Below are 27,784 nucleotides of genomic sequence, written 5' to 3' on the forward strand. Positions count from 1 at the left end.
TGATAATCTTATGGACTTTTTAGGTCTAGGTGGTGGTGGTACAGGTGACCAAAGGGCACAGAAAGTGAGTCTAGTGAAAAAGGGTATAATTCAAATTGACTCGGTGAAAAAGGGCACAAGTCCCACCTCAGACTTGTGCCCTTTTTCACCGAGTCAATTTGAGTTAATACCCATAGAAATAGGATGACAAGCGTAAGCGTAAGCGAAATGATAGGTCTGTGGTTATACCCTTTTTCACTAGACCCACAGAAATGTTCCGAGGGCTGGCAGATTGATCGTGTAGTTTCTTGAGGAAAGCCGATAATTTGTCAGATTCTACTCCTAACATAGCCTAGATCTCAGCACGGCAAGTCTGTCTGCTGGGTAGCGGTGCTAAATCAACCCCTGCCTTTTTTAAAGATTTTGATTCGCCCGTGTAGTAACGACGGGTGAAGAAATCACCTACGTACATTCCTCCCGTGGATGTCGTAGAAGTCGACTGCGGGATATGGATTCAATTGTCACGTGGGGATTGTGGCGAATGGGCAACCTGACTCTGCAATATCAACATTTATGTTTTATTTTTAACCCTTTAATTACTAAAACTTACAATGTAACTTGAGCAGTTTCGTATGTTCTGCCTATCTTTTTTGGGAATACAGGGAAGAGTATGAATGTGTTTTTAATATTATAGTTTTTAAGACCGAATAAAAATGCCTTTGCGGAAACCTGTGATAAGCATCGCCAATATCGCCATTCAACGGAACGGAGCGATGTGGCCAGTCTTCTGGCCCCGTAGCCGAATGGCATTTCTCCGACGCCAAACGAAAGCGATACGCCGCTGGCTCTGTCGCGCCAATACGCAAGCGCGATAGAGATAAATATCTACTAGCGCTTCGTTTCGTGAGCGTTTCGTGAGCGATTGTGCCATTCGGCTAGCCACCCAGGTATCACGTTTGAATGCCATAAAAGTCATAAAACCCCTTTAAATGCCGGAAATCTACTTACTGACTAAAGTAATCATTCGTCTTTTAATGAGATAAACATCACGATTGAGTAATGTCGCTAATATCCATACTAATATTATAAATGGGAAAATGTGTGTGTCTGTTTGTTTGTCCGTCTTTCACGGCAAAACGCAGCGACAAATTGACGTGTTTTTTTAAGTGGAGAGAGTTGAAGGGATGGAGTGACATAGGCTACTTTTTGCCTCTTTCCAACGCGAGTGAAGCCGAAGGCAAAAGCTAGTGTACATATAAAGCTATGTTTAGAGTTCTGTAGTTATTTAGGAACCCATTTATGAAACGTGGGCTCTTTTGTGTAGAAAATGGCAGGGTGATCTATGTCACGGCGAGATACTGTTGTACCAATCATGAGCTAGAGCTGCTGCTGGTATTGTTTGATTTCAGATTCCTAGCGATGACAAGCAAATGCTCGGGAATCCATCGTTTCCCGCCAGGATTTTGGTTTGGAGCCGCCACGTCTTCCTACCAGATCGAAGGCGGCTGGAATGTCAGTGGTAAGTGTTAACTACAAAGACGAATCCAACCTTGTACTCAAGGGGGTCACGTGGTTAAATTGTAGGTTCATCAAACTCCAAGAGGGTAGTCAAATTTTCGGCGTATAACCCAATCACTAGGAAGGGCTCACATAGACAATTTATAGACAGGACCAGGGTATGTAGCCGAATGGCACAAACGCTCACGAAACAAAACGCTCGTAGATATCAATCTCTATCGCGTTTGCGTATATGGGTGCGACAGAGCCAAACCACCTTTCACGGCGATTGGTTTTCGTTTCGCGTCGGAGAAATGCCATTTGGCTACGGGGCCTGATATGTTATAAAAGGTGTGTTTAATGTGAGAGTAATTATTCGAGTTATTATCATGACTAAATAAGAGGGACATGATGCATATTATCATTCAACATCTTGAATGATAAGGAAATAAAAGAGACACGGCGATGTTTATAATTACTCGCCCAGCGGTAAGCTATCAATATCGCCGAGTCTCTTTTATTTGCACGGGAGTGCTTATTAATCTTTTGTTTTTGTAGCCGATAGCTCATAGCTTAGGTACGGTCACGGACTTTAATTGTTGATCCACTTCTAGCTCATTTTATACTGGACATACCATAGTTAAGCATAGTTAAGCTATGACGTGTCTAGTATAAAATGGGCAACAATTGGATCAACAATTAAAGTCCGTGACTGTACTAGCTCGCGGTGGGACCAGTGCCATAGTGGCAATGAAACTTGAGAAGTTTCATATTTTCTTCCTTTTTCTTTTGGAAATACAGCCATCAGGTATTACTCGTATAGTTACTTGATGTTACAGATAAAGGCGAAAGCATCTGGGACAGGTTGGTGCATTCCCGGCCGGAGGCTATCCTGGACGGCAGTACTGGCGATGTGGCGTGCGACTCCTACCACCGCTGGCAGGAGGACCTGCAGATTATCAAAGAGATGGAGCTGGACCACTACAGGTATGTGTTCCAGAAGCATCTGGGAGCTGCTGGAGACCGTCTTGGATGGCAGTACTGGAGACGTGGCATGCGATTCCGACCTGCAGATTGTAAAGGAGATGGGGCTGGACCATTACACCAATACCAGTTACAGAAGCAGCATCTGGGAGCTTCTGTAATATATACTGGACGGTAGTACTGGTGTGGCGTGCGATTCCTACCATCGGTGGCAGGAGGACCTGCAGATTGTTAAAGAGATGGACCTGGACCACTACAGGTATGTGTTCCAGAAGCATCTGGAACCTGGTACACTGCTGGAGACCATCCTAGACAGCAGTAATGTTGTTGCGTGTGACTCCTACCACCGCTGGGAGGAGGACCTGCAGATTATTAAAGAGATGGGGCTGGACCACTACTGGTACATACCACGACAGGTTCCAGAGGCAGCATCTGGGAGCTACTGGAGACCATCCTGGATGGTAGTACTGACGTGGCATTCGACTACTACCACCGCTGGGAGGCGAGGCAAACGACGTTTATGCATGATTTTTCGAAACAAAAATCAATGACCTGTCCAAACTGACAGTACCCTAAATGGAAATATAGGACCCAGACGCCGACTATACATCAGTCTCCTTAAAATATGCAGCCAGGTTGCAGCGCATCCTTTGTAGATAGGCTAGGGCCCCACACATTCTACAAATATCTACGTAAATTTTAAACCATTGTTTACATAAGCACTTTCCAGGTTCTCCATATCCTGGCCGCGTCTGCTGCCTCTCGGGTTCAGCAATAAGATCAGCCAAGATGGCCGCCGGTACTACAACTCTATCATAGACGGGTTACTAGCGCGCGGCGTCGCGCCTGTAGTGACTCTGTACCACTGGGACCTGCCGCAGAGGCTGCAGGACCTTGGTCAGTCTTTAGTGGTCACCAACAATATATCTACCTTTACTACCGCGCGGTAATAGACAGGAGATACTCGTACGTACAACGTTACTTTTTATTCATCCTCCTTATTGCGTGGTTTTAGCATGTTACTAACGGCTTGACGGGAACGTAGGTGATCCGCCTAAGCAATTAATCTAAAGAATTAGCATAGGCACTTACTTTTTACGAAAGCGACTAGTCAGATTAGTCCGATTTCCTCACGAGGTTTCCATCACTGAAAAAGGACTAAAAATGTCAAATGACGTGAGGACTAAAACGTGTCAAATGCTATTTGAATTCGCGACGACAGAGGCGTGAATGTCGCACGCTCTCACTGCTATTTTCCTCGCATGGAGAATAAAAGACTTCTCTGCAACTACTTGACAAGTAATTTTTTCTCCAGGAGGCTGGACGAACCCCCTCATAGTGGACTGGTTCGCAGACTACGCTCGCACAGTGTTCTCTCTCTTTGCTGACCGCGTGCGCACCTGGGTCACCATAAACGAACCTGGCTCCGTCTGCGACATGGGTTATACGGGAGTCCTGGCGCCTGGGATCCGAGACATGGACGTTGGAGCGCTGCTGTGCACGAAGCATGTGTTGCTGGCGCACGCTGCTGCTTATCGGGTGTACCAAAAGGAATTCAAGACGAAATATTATGGTGGGTAGTCCAGGGTTTACAAACAGAACATATTTTCCTATGCTATTTTTTAGTTACAAATGGGGTGGATAGAGATAGCTGGCCTGAATAGGAATGAAATTTAAAATTTCACACCATTCCACATTATTTATGGGTATATTTATATTGACAGGTGAACTATCGATCGCGAACCACGAGATGTGGTTAGAACCGAAAACTGACCAAGACGTGGAAACTACTTCGCTGGCGAGAGAATATTTAGTAAGTATAAATACAAGAAGAAAACGGTACTGAATGTTATGGTGGACCATAATAGGTACTTATCATACTTACTTTTTCCAGTACGGTCGTTACTCGCACCCCATCTACTCCTCCACAGGGGGTTGGCCGCCCGCGCTGGAGAAGTACATGGCAGAGAAGAGCAAGAGAGAAGGGTACCCAAGGTCAAGATTCCCGCCGTTCACACAGGACGAGATACAACTCTTGAAAGGTAATTTATAACTGTTTGGTCGATACTCGCACCAAACTACTTCACTAATGAACTCGAAGCAAAGCGAATGGTTCTTTCTTTTCTTCAGAAAGTAAATTCCGAATTATCAGCATCTCATTTTTGGTGACTGAGTAACGACATACAATTGAGCTAGTAGGGCTAGAGCTATCTACATCCAAATCAACTTACCGTAATGTCCGGCGAGTTTTCAAATAGGTGAGTTCAATAACAGTTCAAGTGGTCCCCAAATAAACTAAGCATTAACTTTTTTCTAATTAACTAATACAATGATGAAGATTAGTTTGAAAGAGAAATCTTTTTAACCTTGGTCGATATCCTGCGGCTCAGTAGCTAATTTAGCTATTTTATCACTCGTTTTTATTCCGCAGGATCCTTCGATTACTACGGGCTGAACCACTACACGTCGCGCATAGTCCGTACCGCGACCACCGAGACTCGCCTGTCCCACAAGCCGCGAGACAAGCTCCTCGAGTTCACGTCACGAGGAGCTAAAGAAATTGGCGCGATGCTGGAGGCTCCGGCACACTGGAAGATCGGCCAGTCGCCCTGGCTGAAGGTTGGTGTGACTTGGCCCCTACACGTCACTAGCCAACATGAGGTGGGGCAATACTTGAGGTCCTGACACACTGGAAGATCGGCGCCTGGGCCTGCCTCGTCCTGAATCTGCTACTGCTAATTATGCTGAAGCGTGACCATTTTCGGCTAAAAATGTTTCTGCGAAAGCTGCTATGCCAAATGTATTTCGGACAATCGATATTCTGCAAGATAAAGGGAACCCATATTTTTTTGTAATATTACCAAGATACTTTCTGTACAGAATTGTGTCTTTATCAAATTATTGAATCCGAATCTGAAAACATCGGCCCGCTATAGCCTAAAGCCTAAGTAATCCCTTGCAGGTGTACCCAGAAGGCCTTCGGCACCTCTTGAAGCAGATCAAACAGGAGTACGGGGACGTAAGGATCCTGATCACTGAGAACGGGTACTCCGACGACGGCCACCAGCTCCTCGATCAGGATCGGCTTGAGTACCACAGGGACTACTTGGAACAGGTCAGTTCATTCGTGTTCGTGAACCGTGCTTAGGAAATTTTGTAAAGATTTGAAGTGACGGGTAAACTTTTTACAGGAAGAAAATTGAAGGAATATCTCTTTTAGTCATAGGGCTTACGGCGAAATTATGGGCAAAAGCTGCACTTTATGCAGAAAGCAAGCCACTTTTCACAGTGATACTAAGGACCAATACAAACGTTTTCATCCGAGGAAACACGATTTTCATCCACTAGAATTCAAGATGGCGGACATTTTCCAAAATGGCGGCCGCATATTTTTAAAAATTTATAGAATCGTAACGGCTGCACCGATTTTGATGGTTGGGGTGTCTTTCGCATCGTATTGAAGCGTTCATTAATATAAAAAAATTAAGTCATAAAAAAATTAATATGGCGGCCGAATAATAAGAAAAATATGAAAATTTTAAACTTTTTTTTTCATTCTCGTGCAATTTACCAATAAATTTTCAATGATATGGCCACATTTTTATGTATTTAAATGAAACCTGATAATATTATCTACATAATAAAATAAAAATCATGAAAATCCGTTGAGCAGTTTTTGAACAATACTCATTTCAAATGGAGCGCGCGGATTTGAAAGACGTTTTCGCACGTGATGTAAACAATTTTGGAATCATAACGGCTGCACCGATTTTAATGGTTGGGGTAGCTATCAGTTTGTATTAAAACATATATTTATATAAAAATTAAAATCATTTAAAAAATAAAGATGGCGTCCGAATAATAAAAAAAAATGAAATTTTCAATTTTTTTTTATTCTCACGAATATTACAAATAGTTTTTCTACCATATGGTCACATTTTTATTTATTTAAATAAAATCTGATATTAACATCTGGAAAATAAAACAAAAAACATTAAAATCCGTTCAGTAGTTTTTGAACTATACGCATTGAAAATGAAGCGCGCGGGTCTGAAAGACGTCTTTGCACTTGATATGTGATGCATCGTATCGTTTGGTACCGCTATACACTAAGACTGATTATTTATTTTGGTCACAACTTACTATATTACTATTCAGAATCAATGTTTTTAGTATTTATATACATTATTAGTTTTTTATTCCGAGTTTAGGTATATTTAGACAACCCCCGTTGACCATCACATAATTTTTATTTTAATACGTAAAAGAACTATAACAACGCCCCATATTCTGGATATAACTTCTGTGGCTATGCCATCATCGGGGTTGGAAGACGTACAATGATAGTTGGGTACTGCAGTGGTCTGAAAACAGGGAGATATGGTATGAATATGTATACTTGGACAATTGCGGTTGTGAAAAAGGCTGCGAAACAATACGCTGTACGTGTTGTGGGTCTACCCTGCGCGGCTCAATGCAAATAATGCAATGTATTAATAATGTTATATTTGCAAAAATGATATTATAAATTATTATGTTATCATTATTTCCTTGTTTGATATTATTTTGTATCTCTTTTATCTTTCAGTATAACCTAGACAAGAAGCAAAAAATATGTTTTGTATTAATATATGTTTTCGTAGCCCCCTACAGAAGTTGTCGAAAATTATTTCTGGAGTCCTCGGAAAGGACAATTGCTATTAATACAAATGTTATGTTATGTGCATTTAAGTTCTTTTACGTATTAAAATAAAAATTATGTGATGGTCAACGGGGGTTGTCTAAATATACCTAAACTCGGAATAAAAAACTAATAATGTATGTAATAATGTATAAAAACATTGATTCTGAATAGTAATATAGTAAGTTGTGACCAAAATAAATAATCAGTCTTAGTGTATAGCGGTACCAAACGATACGATGCATCACATATCAAGTGCAAAGACGTCTTTCAAACCCGCGCGCTTCATTTTCAATGCGTATAGTTCAAAAACTACTGAACGGATTTTAATGTTTTTTGTTTTATTTTCCAGATGTTAATATCAGATTTTATTTAAATAAATAAAAATGTGACCATATGGTAGAAAAACTATTTGTAATATTCGTGAGAATAAAAAAAAATTAAAAATTTCATATTTTTATTATTATTCGGCCGCCATCTTTATTTTTTAAATGATTTTAATTTTTATATAAATAAATGTTTTAATACAAACTGATAGCTACCCCAACCATTAAAATCGGTGCAGCCGTTATGATTCCAAAATTGTTTACATCACGTGCGAAAACGTTTTTCAAATCCGCGCGCTCCATTTCAAATGAGTATAGTTAAAAAACTGCTCAACGGATTTTCATGATTTTTATTTTATTATGTAGATAATATTATCAGGTTTAATTTAAATACATAAAAATGTGGCCATATCATTGAAAATTTATTGGGAAATTGCACGAGAATGAAAAAAAAAGTTTGAAATTTTCATATTTTTCTTATTATTCGGCCGCCATCTTAATTTTTTTATGATTTTATTTTTTATATTAATGAACGCTTCAATACGATGCGATAGACACCCCAACTATTAAAATCGGTGCAGCCGTTACGATTCTATAAATTTTTAAAAATATGCGGCCGCCATTTTGGAAAATGTCCGCCATCTTGAATTGTAGTGGATGAAAATCGTGTTTCCTCGGATGAAAACGTTTGTATTGGTCCCTAGTATCACTGTGCAAAGTCGCTTGCTTTCTGCATAAAATGCAGTTTTTTTCCGTAAGCCCTATGACTATTTACTATAATTATTATATTGCTAACCATTTCAGAACGACCGATAGACCGGTACAAACGATTCCGAGTGAAATGAGCCCAAAAATTCAATATTTTGAAGATACGAGTGTACACATTTACTGAAAAACACCTTTTTACTTGCACGATCAGGTTCTCAAGTCCATCACTGAAGACTCGGTGCGGGTGATCGGCTACACGGCCTGGTCACTCCTGGACAACTTTGAATGGATGGACGGATACACGTACGTAACAGGGTCTAATCCTGGGATCCTTTTAATTTACCGAAGATTTTTTTGTCGAATTTCATTTCCCAAACGAATTTTGCCAACTACACGTTTGTCAACTCAATCTTTCCCATAATAACATTTGACAACGTTAAAATCCGTCAAATGATAATTTCCCAAACTGTTGTAATGCAACTTTTATAACCCCAACTGTTAATTTCGCAAATGTTTCACTTTGACTAGAAAAGTTTGCTCAACTTTACTTTCGTCAAATTAATTACTGGACAAAATTATTTTGTCAAATAATTTGTTTAGTAAAAAAATTTTTCCTTAAAAACACACTATGCAAAACCAGTTTTTGACAAGTGTTTTAACATGATTGTTTTCATTTACCGAATTTCATTTCCCAAACAGATTTTAACAACTACTTACACGTTTGCTTCCCACAAACACTTTTGACGAAAATACCATAATTATGACGAGTCAAATAATCTTTAAAAACCTAAACATAGCCCAAAAACTTAAAAGTAGGTTTAGGTTAGGTTGGAACTGCGACCCCCACACAAAATGTTGCTAAAAAAGTAGGTTTAGGTTAGGTTGGAACTGCGACCCCCACACAAAATGTTGCTAAAAAAGTAGGTTTAGGTTAGGTTAGAACTGTGACCCCCACACAAAACTTTGCTAAGAAAGTAGGTTTATGTTAGGTTGGAACTGCGACCCCCACACAAAACTGTTGCTAAGAAAGTAGGTTTAGGTTAGGTTAGAACTGCGACCCCCACGCAAAACTTTGCTAAGAATGTAGGTTTAGGTTAGGTTCGAACTGCGACCCCCACACAAAACTGTTGCTAAATAAAGTAGGTTTAGGTTAGGTAAGAACTGCGACCCCCACACAAAATGTTGCTAAAACAGTAGGTTTAGGTTAGGTTAGAACTGCGAACCCTACACAAAACTGTAGCGAAGAAAGTAGGTTTAGGTTAGGTTAGAACTGCGACCCCCACACAAAACTGTTGCTAAGAAAGTAGGTTTAGGTTAGGTTAAAACTGCGACCCCCACACAAAATGTTGCTAAGAAAGTAGGTTTAGGTTAGGTTAGAACTGCGACCCCCACGCAAAACTTTGCTAAAAATGTAGGTTTAGGTTAGGTTCGAACTGCGACCCCCACACAAAACTGTTGCTAAGAAAGTAGGTTTAGGTTAGGTTAGAACTGCGACCCCCACGCAAAACTTTGCTAAGAATGTAGGTTTAGGTTAGGTTAGAACTGCGACCCCTACACAAAACTGTAGCGAAGAAAGTAGGTTTAGGTTAGGTTAGAACTGCGACCCCCACACAAAACTGTTGCTAAGAAAGTAGGTTTAGGTTAGGTTAAAACTGCGACCCCCACACAAAATGTTGCTAAGAAAGTAGGTTTAGGTTAGGTTAGAACTGCGACCCCCACACAAAATGTTACTAAAAAAGTAGGTTTATTTCGAATACGTTAAGATTTGGTTATATAAAAAAATGTCAAAGTAAATGTGGTTTATTTATATTTTTGTCAACTACTCGGTTTGAGTAAACAAGGTTTGTTAAAATAAAAAATGGCCAAGAAATGTTTTACCAAATGTTAGATTTCGCTTTTTTTCTGTTGGGATAATATTGGTTGGCAATTAATCATTTTGATTAATTGAAGTTTGGTAAAATGAACATTGCCAAAGTAAGGAAATGTCTAAATATTTATTTGGATATCATTATTTTGGCAAATATGTATATGTCTGTCACTACAGCCTGTGGCGTCTTACGAGGTGAATCAGACTGTCCTGCGTGCGTAGCCGAATGGCATTTCTCCGACGCCAAACGAAAACGAATCGCCGCGCCAGTTAGTCTGGCTCTGTCGCGCCAATACGCACGAGCGATAGAGATAGATATCTACTAGCGTTTCGTTTCGTGAGCGTTTGTGCCATTCGGCTACGCACCCTGAACTCGTAGCGCAATTACTGCGCCTTTATGTCCCTATGCCGACCAGGCCCCGTAGCCGAATGGCATTTCTCCGACGCCAAACGAAAGCGATACGCCGCTGGCTCTGTCGCGCCAATACGCAAGCGCGATAGAGATAGATATCTACTAGCGCTTCGTTTCGTGAGCGATTGTGCCATTCGGCTAGCCACCCAGAGTCAATTTCCGGCCTCGTGATCGTGGTTTATTTGTAGGCCCAGTATCGCGAACCGTGTCTCACAGAAAATCCCCTCTTGTTCGCCCTTTGCCCCTCCTGAATGCTCTCTTAGCATCAGCACCTGAGTGCGATTTATTTGCTGGCAGATGGAGTGCTGTGCGCGATGAATTATTGAGGTTCTGCGAGAGGATCGATGTACGTCTTTCAACAGTTTATCATGTATAAAAAATGTTTTGTACTTGTTTTTAGTTTTTAGTTTTGCAGTGATTTAGTATTTAATACTGTCATGCTGTATCACTATTTTTGAAATAAATAAAATAAATGTCACACGATAAGTTGGGAAATGATGAGTTGCCTTTTAAATTTTTGGGATAGGTACATTGTTTGGGATGTGAAAATCTGGCAAATAACTTTCGGTAATACCTTAGTAACCCCAACATGTGATATATTGTTGGATAGGCATTTAAAAATGAATAAGGGTTTACTAAAATCGTTTTTTGATAATATTAATATTTTCGGAAATAATCGCTTCTAAAGGAAAGAAAAGTGCGTCCCCCCCCCCTCTAACTTTTGAACCATAAATATGATTAAAAAATATGAAAAAAATCACAAAAGTAGAACTTTATAAAGACTTTCTAGGAAAATTGTTTTGAACTTGATAGGTTCAGTAGTTTTTGAGAAAAACACGTCAGCTACAAAGCCTACAAACCATTTGTTCTTGGTGCAGGTCGCGCTTCGGGTTATACTCAGTGGACTTCGCCTCCGCGCACCGGCGCCGCGCCGCACGCGCTTCCGCTCGGTTCTACGCAGGCGTGGTGCGTGCGCGCACCCTTAGCGGTCACACACACAACGCCACGAGATAACTTCGTCTTAATGTGATTCCGTGTTTGCAAGTTAATAAAAAGCCTTGAAAGGCTAAGGTTTACCTGAAAATTGTTGTGTTTAACTTAACCCTTAGAGTCGCAACATTTTTTTTTAATAAAAAGAAGTTTTTAAATGTTTTTTTAGATTTATTATAGTGACAAAGTAAGTGTAAAAAATACAAAAAAAAATCAATAACTTGTAAATACCTAAATAATGTACGTATAAAATAATATACGTTGTCAACAACTCAACAAAAAACGATCCTGGGTATATGTATATTATTCTAAGCAATACTTTACTTCCTACGTAGGGCTGCCATCCGTCCGGGTTTCCCCGGATTTGTCCTAGTTTGGAGGCCGTCCGGGGGCCGTCCGGGCGGGGTGTCAAGAAGTGTCCGGGGAAAACCCGGACACTTTTTATGTAAGGAAGCTCCTCATTGGATTTAATAATTTATCAGCGAATTTAAGTTGACTGATTATTTGATTAACCAATATCTGTTTACGTACTAAAAAACCGGCCAAGTGCGACTCGGACTCGCCCACCGAGGGTTACGTATTCGTATAAACTTTCAATAGTTAAAAAATCTCATCTCATATAACTTGACTAGAAGTATAGGTACTAAAGAAATGATCATTGTTGTGTATAGCTCCATCTCTCGGTGAATTCTCCAACTAATTTGGGCGACCTGTATAGTATCATGATTTTTCAGGGATAATCCATACTAATATTTAAAATGGGAATGTGTGTGTGTGTCTGTTTGTTTGTCCGTTTTTCACGGTAAAACGGAGCGACGAAATGACGTGATTTTTAAGTGGAGGTAGTTGCAGGGATGGAGAGTGACATAGGCTACGTTTTGTCCCTAAAAAGGGGGTTGACAGTTTGTATGGAGCATACCGCAATTTTCGAATTTAACGCGAGGTAAGTCGCGGGCAAAAGCTAGTTCTTTATAATGTTAACCGATTTCGGCAGTTTTCACTTTATTTGAAAGATACTGTAGATTAGGTAGAATCTCGTATAATTTTGAAATACAATATGGCAGGGTTCGAGGATATATATCAATGGATATATATCAAGATATATATCCGATATATATCCAGCGGCGTTCGACGATATATATCAATGGATATAAATATCCGATATTTATCATTTGTTTATAAATATTGCAAGACAAAAATGGTTTTAAAAAATGCAACATTATTATAAATATAGATTTTTTTGTGTTTGTTACTGATTGTTTACTAAATGTTATCTTTTTTAGTAAAATGTTCCTTATCTAAAGTTGTATTCATAAATAGTGCAACAAAATGATAATATGCCTTTCATACTAAATTGATATATATCCGAATATATATCATAAATATCCGATATTGTGATATTTATTATAAATATCGGATATTTTCGAACCCTGCAATATGGATGTATAATTTATGCAAGGATGGTAAGATTGAAAGTTAAAATTAAAAAAAAAATGACAATTTAAAAAAAAGTTTCCAAGATACAGACTCGATTTTATTTTTCCTGTACTATTTAGTCAATATTCAGTAAAATTTTCACAATTTTGGATTTGGCAAACTTCGGAGATAAGGGAGCGGGGAAAACGGTTATTTTACCGCATTTTGGTAAAAAATAGCATTTTTTAAAGAATTATAAGAAACTTGCTTTTGCCCGCGGCTTCGCTCGCGTTAAATTCGAAAATCGCGGAATTCTCCATACAACCTTTCAAATCGATAGCGTAAGTAGTTCTCGAGATACCTATTTAGTAATGTGATGTGACAGACGGACAGAGTCGCACCATAAGGGTTCCTTTTGTACCTTTGTAGTACGGAACCCTAAAAAGAGGCAAAATTAAATTTTATTTTTTGTAAGAAAAAGTCTTTTGTTTTTGTTTATTGCAAATTACACATTGTGTAAAATAAAACAATAAATGGATGAAAATAAAAGGTCCTGTTTTTAGGGTTTTTAAAAATATTTTCGGACTCGTCCGGGGAAAAAATGCGATTTACGCCAAATGTCCGGGTTTTTTGAATCTTTGTCCGGGTTTGACGAAATTTGAGATGGCAGCCCTATTCCTACGCAATGTGATGTGATGGTAAGCAACAAAGCAGTTTCTTGTCTTCACGTAGCACAAATGCACATCACATTTCGTGCATTTTGTACTTGTCTAACCGTTCGTAACGGATTTTTTTCAGGCGGTCATTTTGTTTCTTTATATTAGCCTGTTTATAGTGACGTCGTCTCAGAAGCCATGCGTTATTGATACACATATCAATAATTTGAGAAAAAATATTTAAGTAGCAACGCATGGATTTCATTTCGGTAGTATAGTACCGAAATGAAATCCATGCTATCAGCATAGCTGCGAGATCCACCCCTCCCATGTGGCGATTGTAGTGAATAACGAACAATTTGTCCTTTAGTACCGTTTCGTAACTAAAAATTGGTAACCAGCTTCGAAACGGGAAAAAAATCCCAATTCGTAACTGGCTTCAAATTAGGACTTTCCCGTTACCGATTTGTAACCACGTTTGGTAACCAGCTTCGAAACGGGAAAAAAATCCCGTAACTGGTTACAAAATGAGACTAAATCATTACCGATTCGTAGCCATGGTTGGTAACCAGCTTCCAAACGGAAAAAATAACTGGTTACAAAATGAGATTGTTTTGCCGTCATGAATACCTACATGATTTATTAGAATAATGCTGACATTGAGTAATTTTTTAGGGTTCCGTAGTCAGCTATATATGTTGATTATAGGAACCCTTATAGTTTCTCTCTGTTCGTCTGTCCATATCTACACCATCCTAGTTTCGATTTGGTAGAAACTCCGATCAGTACCTATCTCGGGCCCAATACGTAACCAGCTACAAACAGGGAATTTTGTATTCCCGTTCTGTAGCCAGTTAGAAAATTTAGTTACCAAACGATACCACGCTGGCCCAGTTTCTAACCGGCTACAAACCGGGAATCTTGATTCCCATTTTTTAGCCTAAGCGAATAGGCAAATTCCCATAAAATGATGGGCTCTTTGTATTGAGGACATTAAAATGCAGTTTTGCCTGGATTTGTAATTAAACATAGGTATTAATAAGTCTAATAACACTCTAACAGTTTTAAAGTTATTTAGAGTCGTAGTCGCAACGTATAGTATGCCATACGGAACAAATCAAACTTCAATCACAGGAGTGTTGGCAACGTATAGTATACTAAACCGTGTTGCAAATATGACAATAAAATGTAACTACTATGTATCCGACACAAAAATATTGCATTGAAAGATAGGTTATTATCATTCCCATAAAGGGCACTGCTTTCTTTGGTTGAATTCTAAGAAATTTTATTAAATTATCTTAATTTACCTTATGACTCCGCAAAGATTTTCTCATGGTCGCACAATTCGTCCACTTGTGTTATTATCGAGTACTATACTCCAATTGCTAATTCGAGTCCAAAAAAAACCGGCCAAGTGCGAGTCGGGCTCGCGCACAAAGGGTTCCGTAGCAGCAAATATAATAAACTTATTATGTCAATTTATACACCTGCCAAAATTACAGTTAAATCAACCTATCTCAAAAACTATAAGAGATACTTTGATCAAACCAAAAATCGTTGAAAGAGTTAATTAGCATGCATCACCTCTATTTTTTTTAGAATTTTATACCCCGTAGTTATAAAAATAGAGGGGGGACATACTTTTTACGACTTTGAGAGCTGATATCTCAAAAACCGTTCACTTTAAGAAAAATGTTTTTTAGAAAACTTTATATCATTTTAAAAGACCTTTCCATTGATACCCCACACGGGTATGTACATCGAAAAAAAAATTTTCATCCCTCAGTTACATGTATGGGGGCCCCACCCCCAATTCTTTTTTTTACTATTTAGTGTCATAATTTTGTAGCGGTTCATACAACACATATTCCCATCAAATTTCATCACTGTAGTACTTATAGTTTCCGAGTAAATCGGCTGTGACAGACGGACAGACGGACAGACGGACAGACGGACAGACGGACATGACGAAACTATAAGGGTTCCGTTTTTGCCATTTTGGCTACGGAACCCTAAAAACTACTACGATGTTGCCACTGCAATAAAATGTTTGTAAAATAGTATAATCCTTTTTTATAAAAACACACGCCAAGATAAATTATTTATTATTTATTTCAATCCTTTGATTTATATATTTAATAGTCTTTTATTATTTACATAAATACTAGGTCGCTCGATTTTTTTTCTTTTTTTCCGTGATTTTTAGTTGTAAAGTTGGTATTGCGCTTGTATCACTTCAGGTATCAATAACATGAAAAGTATTTTGACAGTGACATAAGTGACATTGACAGCTGTGACATTGACGTATCTGTCGTAGTTTTTTTGGACTCGAATTAGCAATTGGAGTATAACACACGTCAAAGTATTTTAATGCACATTCTACCTACCTACCTTTATACATTGTACTAGAAAAGTCATTCCTCTGTAAATGTTGGCGCAGTACCCTATTTTTTTTTTAATTTGTTTTGTAAGGGTTAACCTCTGCTTGCTTGGGAGCAAATCTGCTCCATAAGTAATTATTTTGCCGACTAGCGCGTATTTAATGAGTCCTGACAAATTCTTTGCTCCTGTTCTCCTGTTACAGAAGACACCTGTAGGCTGTAACAGGAGCAGCCGGAGCAGCCTATCATCCTTTTCGCACTTACAAAAAGCAACGACAAAAAACATAGTATGTCTGTCCTTGGTGTGTAGGTACGTGGTTCACAAACCTGCTGATGTATACTTATATAGGTACATTTCATAACTTCTCTTTTCGGGCAAACTGTAATTGAAATTCCCGGATAATTTTTATGATATTGCAAGCCCTAAAAACAAGATGTACGATTTTTAACAATAAAGTTGAATGTAAAAATGGCAACGATTTTTACGTTGTCTTGAACAGCATAAGTAAACGTCACATGCCTGTCAAACTATCAGCTGTCAAAAACACGAAAAGGAAAACACAGTGGGGGTTATGTTTGTTTAAGGTAAAGGAAATTGTATATTTAGTCATGAAATAATATAATTCGTGAGTCGTATTTTGTAGAAATACGTATAACAATTAATTTTGACTTATATTTGTACATAATTACTAGTTTAGTAACGTTACTTTTGTCAATGACGATCTATTTTGGGTGTGCAGTTATTTAGGCCGATTTTAGTCCAAAGGTTAAGGTTTGGATGTGCATCTAAGCTTTCGTTTGGTTTAGACAGACCCTCCGTCGTCTCGTGGTGCCATATTATGGACGAGTTGAAGCTCAAAGCTGGAGAAAAGATCGGTGCTTTACACGTAAGTGATTCTTACTACTTTCCATTTTTCCGGAAGTTTTAATGTTTACAAATTTGTTTGTTTGTGTGAAATGAGTGTAATGGGTCAGCGGTGTGCTATTTTAGTCAACAGTATTGTTTGTTTTGACTCTTAAATGACTTTGCACTAGTTTTCGCTGATGAGTGACCCTGAACTTATATAATACTTAATTATTAGCATCGATCGTTAAAGATAAAAGCTATATATATTAGTTACGATATAAAATGAAGTATTCTGTGATACTTTAGAGTTTGTGACATTTCTCCAAATACCTATTGTTTATTTTTATGAAATGTCTTGAAAGGATTCTTATAATTAAATTACTTTAAAAGACATGTCAGTATTCTTTTTTTTATACTGATATATTGGAACTAAAAGTTCTCATATATTCAGTTAAACCTGTGGTTAAACTCACATTTCATGTTATTATCGCCTAAACACCAGTTTAGATAAAGAAAAGATAACATTCTGTAATCAGATCCCAATAGCCATGAGACCATGGCCGTAGCTGTTGCGGGGCTTGCATTGTTGCTATGGAAAAAATTGCTTTATTATCTACTATTCTGACATTGAAACTGTCTGTTGTGCAATTTTGAGAGTTTTCCTCATTTGACTGACTGATTAAATCAGTGTGTAAATGTTTTTTTGTGTGATAATTTGTCCATTTTGGCAGCTATGGCTTGTTTTCATTAGTGATACTGTAAATGGTAGCCGCATACGATATAGTATAATAGTTCTATAATAAAATCTGGAATCTGGTAAAAAAAATGGGCATCTACTAATAAATAACTAATCTTGTTCTTCATTTCAAAAACTTCTCACAGGTAGTAAATCATTAAAATGAGTATAGTAAGATTTCCTTAAGAGAACATATTCTATCACAGACTTATTCATGGACCATATACACAATTTTGCCGTATATTTTGGTATTTGGCATATTTTTGGCACTGTTTTCGTCTAAAGCTCTTAGATTTTGTTGAACTTCATTAGCAAATATTTCAATCAATTGACACCAAATGTTTGTTTTTGAGTTTATTGCAAACACACATACACATAGATAGACAGACAGCGGGCGACTTTGTAAGATGTAGTGATAAATCTTCCTTCTGATTTGAACAGGAAGCAGCAAAATCAGCAGCAGGTAATGGCCGGTCACGGGTTGAGGATGCCGTCAACCACACTGTTGAGGTCCTTAATAAGGTGAGTGTCTTGAAAATACTGCCATTGTTACTTACTTACTTACTTAGGATTCCACAAGCATCAATTATCTATTGATTTGATTGTTTAGACTTGTAGATATTATCTAAATTTGTGTTTAGGGATATAGTATTTGTTGTAAGTACAGGTACCCTACTCATAGTGTTGTGTAAGGCTGCCAGAGCTCAACGAGGGTGCGGTGTGCTGATGACGGGAGGACTTACGGAACTGACTTATTCCGTCTATTGTCCTTTGAGTCGTCGGCAACCCGAACCCTCCTTGGAAGTGCACAAGTTCCAAGGAGGGTTCGGGTTGCCGACGACTCAAAGGACACTCCTTTTTACTGTGTATTTAACACAGCAAAAGGGAATGTACAAGTTTCTAATGGGGTGGCAACGCGCATGCGACACTCTTTGAGTTGCAGGCGTCCATAAGTTACGGTGACCGCTTTCCATCAGGCGGGCCGTACGCTTATTTGCCACCGACATAGTATGTATAAAAAAAAGTAATCCAAGATAAGTTTGCAACGTATTTCACAGTCTTGCCAGTGGATGTTGTTTTAAACGTCAAACTTTGATGAAATTATGACATTTACTTAATCCTTGCAGAGGCGGGGCTATTAAAATCTTTGCAGACTTATTTTGGCCGGACTATAGTAAGAGCCATTACAAATTGACCTTAAATAAATAAATAAATATTATAGGACATTCTTACACAGATTGACTGAGGCCCACGGTAAGCTCAAGAAGGCTTGTGTTGTGGGTACTCAGACAACGATATATGTATATAATAAATAAATACTTATATACATAGAAAACATCCATGACTCATCAGGAACACACTCATCACACAAATAAATGCCCATACCGGGATTCGAACCCGGGACCGCGGTGTAGCAGGCAGGGTCACTACCGACTGCGCCAGACCTTATTGACTGCAAGTTGTATACAAACTGCACGTCGACTTCTCGCCAACTGCAATTACAGTTGTGCCTGCTTGTCCACTGAAAAGATCTAGTTCTATGTGTCTAGTTCGTTATTTTAGTAGATTTAGTACACCGAGAGACAAAATGAGCATATGGCGTACAGTAACGGAGTGGCATGTGTGCTGAGTATCGTCGTGCATTTTATCTGTATAGGCCCTTATAGTTACGAGTATTGTTGCCTGGCTTGCAGGGCAGAACAGTGATAAAGATGATACTGCCATAACAGTAGTATTATTTAAAGACCTCTTTCTTTAGTTTGGTTATTAGCAAAATCCTATACCGTTTATGCCGTCCTGGTATTCAGATCCGCGAAGCCTTCAACGACATCTGGCACCACGAGCTGATCGCGGAGGGCCGGGACCGCATCGCGGCCTGGACCAGAGACGCGGCTCAGCGCATCAGGGATGGGACTCCTCCACTGTCCCCTGTTCTGCTTTATGAAGAGTTGGTGGCTCTGTTTAATGATAGAAGTAAGTCTTGACACTCTTGCAACCCTGGTACTCTGTGAAAGGTTCGAGAAGACTACTATCCTGGATCAGCGACGCGGCGCAGCGCATCAGATGGACCTCCTCCGCTGTCCCCTGATCTTCTTTATGAAGAGTTAGTCTCTCAAAGGAAGGGGTTCTCAATTCGTCTGTATTTTTTATTTTTTTAAATGTTTGTTTCTCGTTCCATAATCAAACTAGCTACTTATAGTATCGCGGAAAAATCTTAATAGCGCGAGGCAGCTTTTGTATGGGAGCTTATTAGCGACATCTAGTGAGACATTTGGAAGTATAATATTACATTTAACAGGCGCTGTTTAATGATCGAAGTAAGCCTTGACTCTCTTGACTCTTTGAACCCTGGTACTCTGTGAAAGGTACGAGCTAATCCCCTCGTCCAGAGATACAAACCCCACCTTTTCTTTTGTTCTTCTTTAAAGAATAGGTGTCTCGTTATTATATGATATAACCTGCACTCTCTATTCCAGTATGGCGCCGCAGCATGGTGATATTCGCATGCGGCGTGGCGCTGGGCGGCGGCTGCGGACTGGCCTTAGGGCTCCGCTGCGGGATCCACGTGCCTAGCGGACCCCACGCGAGAGCCCTGCACGCGCAGAACGACCAGAGCGTCATACTTGTTGAAGATGCCACAGCACCAGGTAAGGAACCATGATACTTGTCTCACAGCGACTGCTAGCATTAGGGCTCCGCTGAGGGACCTACGTGCTCAGCGGCCCAAGAGCCCTGCACGCGCAAAACGACCAGAGCGTTATACTTGTTGAAGATGCCACAGCACCAGGTAAGGAACCATGATACTTGTCTCACAGCGACTGCTAGCATTAGGGCTCCGCTGAGGGACCTACGTGCTCAGCGGCCCAAGAGCCCTGCACGCGCAGAACGACCAGAGCGTCATACTGGTTGAGGACGCCACAGCACCGGGTAAGAACTCGGCTCGTCTCCATTATGTCAAATGTCGGATCCTGATTTTTCGGGTGTCGGGAGCCTGTCGGGTGTAGGGCCCGTATTTCAATCTGTTGTCGGTTCCTCATTTACACCAGTCAGTGGTCGAGCAGGATCGCAGCTAGCGCCAAGTTTCCTCAGTCAAGGGGCAATTTGTGTCTTTGCCTCAAGTCATCACGCAGTAGGGTGCGATGATAAGACAGAAGAAAGTTCGTGTTGTCTTTGATGCGACTAGTGTGTGGAATTGGAATTCATATGTGACATCTGGCTAAAGAGACTTTATTGTCGATAGCACTTTCGTTCCGCGGTGTCATATTTGTATACGGACATTGCTCATAACGCCGTACGTCACATATGATGATCCAACAAATGATGCTGTCACGGCAAAAGTTCTAAACATAATCTTCTCTTTCTCTTACACAATGAAGTTTGATAGTAGTCAGCTGCAGAGAAAAGGAGTCCCCTGCCATACAAATTTGTATGCCATGGGGTCTACTTTTCTCTGCAGCTGACTAATTCTATTAATTCACCACAAATTTTGCTTTATCCACAGCGGCGGGGGCAGGCGAAGTGTTGATACGCGTCCAAGCGTTCAGCGTGTGTCCTTGTGACCGCGCCACCTTACGAGGCCGCGGCGCAGTGTTGCGAGCGCTCTGCGGCCGGAGTCAGCCCGTCGTCGGTCGGGGGTTCGCCGGTCAGTAGCAGTGAATTTATGTAAATAAATAAATAAATATTGGGGACACCTTACTCAGATCAACTTAGCCCCAAATTAAGCAAAGCTTATACTATGGGTGCTAAGCGACGATATACATACATACATATATACATAGCAAACATCCATGACTCAGGAACAAATATCTGTGCTCATCACACAAATAAATGCCCTTACCGGGATTCGAACCCAGGACCGCGGCTTAGCAGGCAGGGTCACTACCGACTGAGCCAGACCGGTCGTCGAGTAATAGTGAGAGTTATAGCCTCCTGGGGTGCAATGTTCTAATACTAGGACAAAATACCTACGATGAAATTTGAATCTACGTTAAATGGGATTGAGTTGCTTTTGTTTTGATTCGTTCGATTTTCAAACAAGAAATTCAGCCCTGTTTTCTAGTACCATTGATTCAAAGTTTGGCAATTTTTTGTATGGTGGGCCGCTGGAGGATACACAACGTAAAATATTGAAGATTTTTCTACTAATTTACAGGCATTTATATTAATTTAATCACTTGTCTCGTATAATGGACAATGGTGTGTTACAGGCGTTGTGCTGGACGTGGGATATGGGGTTTGTCATTTGGAGCTCGGCGATGAAGTGTGGGGCTGCGTGAGCGAGTGGAGCGGTGGAGCCGCGACAGAGTTACTCACGATACGCAGGTAACTATTGTTCTTAACGATTTACTCCCATGAGCCTCCCATTGTGGGCACAGACCTTCCTTTCCACATCCATACTAATATAATAAATGGGAAAGTGTGTGTGTCTGTTTGTTTGTCCGTCTTTTACGGCAAAACGGAGGGACGAATTGATGTGATTTTTTAAGTGGAGGTAGTTGAAGGGGTGGAGAGTGACATAGGCTACTTTTTGTCTCTTTCTAACGCGAGCGAAGCCGCGGGCAAACGCTAGTATCATATATTTGAAACTTGAAAACGTTACATTTGCTTAAAATGTTCTATATGAAGTATTAACTCAACCCTGTCTTACAAAACCATAACTTATAATTATAAATGGGCTTACCTACTTTTGGCCACAGACTAGCCAAAGGCAAAGACGTGGCCTACGATGGAGTGATACAAAATTTTCGATGTAGGGTACAAATGTTAACGCCTGCTATTTTATAATAGCAACACTACGCAGCGCAACGGCTAGTATAAAGTTCAGATATAATCTTTATTTCATAAGTTAATTTATCAATTGTGTTCTAGTCCCAAAGCTCGTTTTAATTCATCACACATTTTAACTGTATTTGTTTCTTATTCTAGTACTCGTGTGAGCAAGCGGCCCCACGGCCTGGCGGCGGACGCGGCGGCGTCGCTGCCGTGGGCCGGCGCGCTCGCCATACGCGCCCTGGAGCGTCTGCACTGTACCCAGGAATGTAAGGGGAAACGGTAGGCTATGTAGGGGTCACATGTATGTATGTAGGGGCCTCAAGGCCTCACAAACAGGCCTGGCAGGCAAGCATGGTCACACGATAAATGATAAAACATCAGGCTGTCCCTATCGCACCATTCGTAAGTGCGACATGACAGCCTGATGTTTTATCATTTATCGCGCAACCATGCATGCATGTCACGAATAAATGACTTTTATCTTTTTTGCGCCTGGCATCCGTTGGCTCGTTGGGTGGACCGAGATAAGTGGCGTACACGAAGGGAGGCCTATGCTCAGCGGTGGGCGATTAATGGCTAAAATGATGTTGATGGTGATGATCTTTTTTTATTACGTAGCATTTGCTAAGCAAGCTCTTAAATCAGTACTTGATCATTTGAAGTTTTTGGCGGTTAACCCCTCGTACGGCCTGTCAATGTTATCATTGAAATGGTGACCTTTACATATAAACAATAGATTAAAATTTCCAGGCATGGATACGTGTTTATGCATATGAGGGGTTAATCTCTAGAATGAACCTTATTTACAACTCTTTAAAATCCCCCCCCAGCATGGTGATATGCGGCGCGGCAAGTGGCGAAGGCTGCGCGTTAATACAGCTACTCACCGCTAGAGGCGCTCACGTCTCTGTCCTAGCTCCGAGGAAAGCGAGAAACGCTTTACAGAACTTGGGTAAAGAATCACTTTATTGTCATGTTTTGAATGGTACTGCCAAAAAACACCTTAAAAATTTAGATAATCTGTCAGTGACTTTATTTCCTTATAATAATATGATCTATATTTTAATGAGACATTTGCTGAGAGTAAGCGGTAAGAGCGTGCGACTTTCGATCCGGAGGTCGCGGGTTCGAACCCCGGCTCGCACCAATGACTTTTTCGGAACTTATGTGCGAAATGTCATTTGATATTTGTCAGCCCCTTTTCGGTTAAGGAAAACGTCATGAGGAAACCGGACTAATTCCAATAAGGCCTAGTTACCTTTCGGGTTGGAAGGTCAGATGGCAGTCGCTTCCGTAAAACTAGGGGTCAAATCTTGGGATTAGTTGTCAAAGCGGACCCCAGGCTTCCATGAGCCGTGGCAAATGCCGGGATAACGCTAGGAGGATAATGACGAGTCGCTGAGAGTAGGTATGGAGCACTTTTTAAATGTCCTCAGTCAGTCAGTTCAGCAGATAGCAGATTATAGACTCTGAAGACTTTATCGACATTTTTAACTTTTAATTAACAGAAACGTTTGCAGTCAATGCCATTGGGCTTGGAATAGATTTAAAAGCGGAAAATGTTTAAAATATAATAAATTTAGAAGTGGAAGAGACGTTTTCCGCTTTTAAATTTATTTTATCCACATCGGACACACCTTTGACGCCAGCGACCGCTATACATGACTTTGTGCCCTAGCAGTAAAAGGTTAAAATAATCGTGAACAAGATTACTGCTGTGTTATTTTTTACAATATTTGACAAATATTTAAGAATTACACCTTTTTGTTTGACAGGAGCGCATGAATACGTAGAGCTAGACGCCAACAACCACAGCACGGCGTCGTGGGCGTCTCTCGCGCAGTACGGCGCCCGCGCCGGCCCGTGGGACGGCGTGCTGGCGTGCGCCGGCGCCGGCGTGCCGGCCGCGGAGTGCTCGCCGGCTAGAGCTGCGCTCAAGTGAGTACTCACTTATAGGAGACGTGGAGCTAGACGCCGACAACCTATGGTGTCGTTGGTGTCACTAGCACAGTATGGCGCCCGCGCCGGCCCGTGGGACAGCATTCTGGCGAGCTCCGGCGCCGACGTTCCGGCGAGAGTACTCACCGGCTAAAGCTGCGTTCCAGTTAGTAGTCACTCGTAGGAGACTTGGAGCTAAACGCCAATGACACGCCACAGCGTCACCTGGGATAGTGTTTTGGGGCTGCCATCCCTGCGGGAGAGCGCTATCCGACTTAGGGTTTTAAATAGAAAAAAAAACCAAATGTTTTTTTTTTCAGAATTATGAAAAAAAAACCGAGCACCATGGTTTTTTTTCTAAATATGGTTTTTTTTTCAGATGCACAAATAATACGACAATAACGGTTTTTCGTGAGTTGTAACGTGTTTCAATAACAATAACGTACATTTTAATTCAATTAACATTCAGTATACAAACGTTTATTGGGGAATCCCCGATGCTGCGTGTAGCGTGGAGAGGCGGTGGTGTTGCCAACAGTAAATAGTGATAACTACCAACTACAGATTTCGTAAATGTTACTTTTATAAGACCAGAAATTAAAGTTATTTGATTAAATTCGTTTAATAGTTAACATTGTCTAAAAAACCGTATAAAAGTATTAACTACTTGCAAATTTTGAGATTTCGTACTTTAGAAAAAAAACATACTCCAGAAAAAAAACATACTCCAGAAAAAAAACTGTTTTTTTTCACGGTTTTTTTTTTTCAAGCCAGAAAAAATAATATCACCAACCTTGACAATTTTCTATTTGGCCTTGTGATTAACGAGCTTCACGGCATAAGCATTGAATACTCCTTTTTGATGTGGAATAAAGTTTAAAATAAACGTTTGTTTCAGAGCTACAGCAGCGCGCGATGCCGTGGTAGAGCTGCGCCCCTCCCCGCTGATCTCGGACCGGCTCCCCACCCCCCTGTCCGTCGTGTTCGCCGCCTCCTTCTACACCTTCAGGGTCTTGAGGGTGAGTTGTAAAATGTAACTTATAACTGTGATAATAGTACATTACTACAGAGGCCGGGACAAATGGGGTTGCCGGCCGAAGACATATAGACGGCCGAGCGAAGCGAGGCCGGATAGGTCTGAGGCGAGCAACCCCATTTCCCGCCGAGGTATGTATAGTGCTTTTCTCAAACATGGTATGAAATAAATAAAGTCTACTGAAAATAGTAACTTTGGATGGCTGTATCTCCTAAACGGTGCGTCGTAGCGCAAAAATAATCGAATTTTCGTTCCCCTTTAATACCCCGTATACGCCTATAAAAAAACAAAAAAATAAAAAAAAAACGAATTTTTTTTTTATAAAGCCCCTTATAGTTTTTTTTTAATTGGCTAAATACCTGGATGTTATGTCACAATTATCTGTGTTTGGAAATTAAAAAAGAAGGTTTTGCCGGCCTTGGCCTGCAAGGTTTGTATGAAATTCCATTATCTATCAATCGTCCTAGCCGCACCTGCAACGTCATACTTCGCTGCCAATTATAAGGCACATAACATCAATATTTCATACCATGTTTGAGAAAAAAATATTGTTGTTGCATGGTGGTACAATGGCTTGTTTAAGCGCCATTGATCCATTTTAATATTGTATATTTTTGGTAGTGGGTGCTCGGCTGTGGGACTCACACGGACTGGTTAGAAGAGAAGCAAAGACTATCGGCCGGGCTCACATCTCTGGCTGCACTAGTCAATGAGGGCACCCTGCGCCCTGTACTGGACAAGGTGAGTATTAAAATATGCTGTTTTTTACTTTCACCTGTATGCCTGTAATCAAATCTTGCAAGTTAAATTTGACCCGCTTCCCGGTTTCCGATTGAGCTGAAATTTTTCATACATGTGTAAATCACGTGACAATGCAATAGTATGGTATCATGGAGCTGATGGAGCAGAAAGGTGGCCATAATATGAACTCTGCAATGAAATGTCGCATCCTTATCGAGTAAGGGGTTTCTAGAAACGTTTCGGAGAGCAGTAGATGACTGTTGGAAGAAAAGTAAAGTCGGCGATAAAAGCTTGTGCCAAAAATGAAATTTTTGAGAAAAAACTTGTTACATTTTGGCTGTATAAAATCGACATTTTCGGAAAGTGTATTTTTTGCGCGACTTCTGAGTTGGACCCATAATAAAAGTTTTTCAGTATGACCAGTACGTACAGGAAAATAAAATTGATCTTCTTCGTTCCAGGTGTACCTGCCACAAGACTTCGAGACCGCCCTAGCGCACGCGTGCAGCGAAGAAGCCCTAGGGACAACAGTCATCAGGTTCCCTTAGAATGATGCCCTTGTACTGAAATACAACCTTAAATACCTGAGAGCCACGGAAAGAACGCTAATCCCGATACATTTGGTTAAAACAAATGGGACCTTCGGGTTAGTGCGAATAACTAACGCTCCAGCGGTGTGATGCGGCAGACATGTTTAAAAAAATTGCAAAAACAGTGAATACTGCTTAAAACCTTAAAAATATTGACGCCAAGCACGCATCGAAAAACACTTTGACGGTCGTCTTTAAGACCGTTCCCTACTGTGGTTTTGCACATAAAGAGATGGGAGAAGATATCTAAAAAGATGAACAAAATCGATAAGAACCTGTCAGAAAACATTCTAACCCCTATGTGCTTAAAATTGCTTAAAAATAAATCATTAAGAAAACAGTTGCAAAACGGATGCGTCCTATGAACAGATTCTGACGTATTTTGCCTTTATTTATATTGAAACTTACAGTTTTAATTTTCTAAGTACGTTTATAAACATTTTGAAACCAGTTTAGATTTGATAACTTTTGTAAATTTTTCAAAACAATATATTTTATACGAACAAACTCCAGATGGACTTATGCGAAACGTATTCTTCTGCCATATTATCTAAACTAATACTGTTAAGAAATAAAGTTTTTGATGTATATTTGAAAACCAAAGCTGATGTTTTATCAAGTTGGGATTTTAAAAATATATTGTAGATACTAATATATGTATTTATAAGTCAATAAGCGTGACCGATTTCTCCACAAACCTTGATAAAATCGGAAACGAATAAGAATGTTACTGTTTGAGATCACATATTTTATTAGGTTTTTTTTTATTTAACTTATTTTTTCTATACTATACCTGCAGTCTGCTATTGCAGACAATGGCGTTTCCTCTAGTTAAGTAGAAACTTCGATACATTTAAAATCACATTCTATTTCGTTATTAAAATAGCGACCTTTATATAAGACGCCTCTTTCCTTAATTTCTCATTCTATCCTATTTATGTTCCTATTAAATGAATCGAAAAATGTAAGTATATTCTTACTAGCATCGCGGTTTATGTGACTTAAGTTCAATATTAGATTTGAACAGACTATTCGCTGAACCTGCGATTATATTGTAATATTAAGTCGCCGCCAATAAATATATTTATTATTGACTGATGAAGAATGCATGGTATGGTATTAACATGCATGTTCATATTGTATGATATATGTCCATATTCCTGACTGGCCATACAGCATTAGTGTTTTATTTTATATCGATATACAAAAACATAGCGGAGCTT

The 27,784-nt window shown here is 40.0% G+C and overlaps 2 protein-coding genes across 3 annotated transcripts; both read left to right on the forward strand.

Annotated features, from left to right (window-relative positions):
• The first annotated feature begins 1,394 nt into the window (after positions 1 to 1,394).
• Positions 1,395 to 11,520, forward strand: LOC125237926 (myrosinase 1-like). The gene is made up of 10 exons (XM_048145168.1): positions 1,395 to 1,498; positions 2,316 to 2,463; positions 3,191 to 3,357; positions 3,776 to 4,033; positions 4,185 to 4,273; positions 4,355 to 4,502; positions 4,892 to 5,079; positions 5,423 to 5,575; positions 8,387 to 8,478; positions 11,333 to 11,520. The coding sequence occupies exons 1-10, from the start codon at positions 1,399 to 1,401 to the stop codon at positions 11,466 to 11,468; spliced, it is 1,479 nt and encodes a 492-aa protein (XP_048001125.1). The 5' UTR covers positions 1,395 to 1,398; the 3' UTR covers positions 11,469 to 11,520.
• A 4,927-nt stretch (positions 11,521 to 16,447) lies between these two features.
• LOC125237735 (reticulon-4-interacting protein 1, mitochondrial-like) lies at positions 16,448 to 26,808 on the forward strand. 2 transcript variants are annotated; one of them, XM_048144902.1, is made up of 13 exons: positions 16,448 to 16,485; positions 16,708 to 16,787; positions 17,925 to 18,005; positions 19,292 to 19,457; positions 19,961 to 20,131; positions 20,986 to 21,126; positions 21,692 to 21,806; positions 22,410 to 22,535; positions 23,087 to 23,208; positions 24,032 to 24,194; positions 25,093 to 25,213; positions 25,852 to 25,971; positions 26,433 to 26,808. In XM_048144902.1, the coding sequence occupies exons 2-13, from the start codon at positions 16,740 to 16,742 to the stop codon at positions 26,517 to 26,519; spliced, it is 1,461 nt and encodes a 486-aa protein (XP_048000859.1). In that variant the 5' UTR covers positions 16,448 to 16,485; positions 16,708 to 16,739; the 3' UTR covers positions 26,520 to 26,808. The 2 variants fall into 2 exon arrangements, with proteins under 2 accessions (XP_048000859.1, XP_048000858.1); XM_048144901.1 differs by having other exon boundaries at positions 16,456 to 16,485; positions 16,712 to 16,787.
• The last annotated feature ends 976 nt before the right edge of the window (positions 26,809 to 27,784 follow it).

Source organism: Leguminivora glycinivorella, chromosome 22 (assembly GCF_023078275.1).
Source record: "Leguminivora glycinivorella isolate SPB_JAAS2020 chromosome 22, LegGlyc_1.1, whole genome shotgun sequence".
Taxonomy (NCBI): Eukaryota; Metazoa; Arthropoda; class Insecta; order Lepidoptera; family Tortricidae; genus Leguminivora; species Leguminivora glycinivorella.

Excerpts from the sequence above, each read along its gene's own strand:
- LOC125237926 (XM_048145168.1), top strand. The coding sequence starts at position 1,399 with ATGACAAGCAAATGCTCGGGAATCCATCGTTTCCCGCCAGGATTTTGG. Across the intron at positions 3,358-3,775 it reads GCAGAGGCTGCAGGACCTTG|GAGGCTGGACGAACCCCCTC; the intron begins GTCAGTCTTTAG and ends TTTTTTCTCCAG. Across the intron at positions 5,576-8,386 it reads ACAGGGACTACTTGGAACAG|GTTCTCAAGTCCATCACTGA; the intron begins GTCAGTTCATTC and ends TTGCACGATCAG.
- LOC125237735 (XM_048144902.1), top strand. The coding sequence starts at position 16,740 with ATGGACGAGTTGAAGCTCAAAGCTGGAGAAAAGATCGGTGCTTTACAC. Across the intron at positions 23,209-24,031 it reads AAACGCTTTACAGAACTTGG|GAGCGCATGAATACGTAGAG; the intron begins GTAAAGAATCAC and ends TTTGTTTGACAG. Across the intron at positions 25,972-26,432 it reads TGCGCCCTGTACTGGACAAG|GTGTACCTGCCACAAGACTT; the intron begins GTGAGTATTAAA and ends TCTTCGTTCCAG.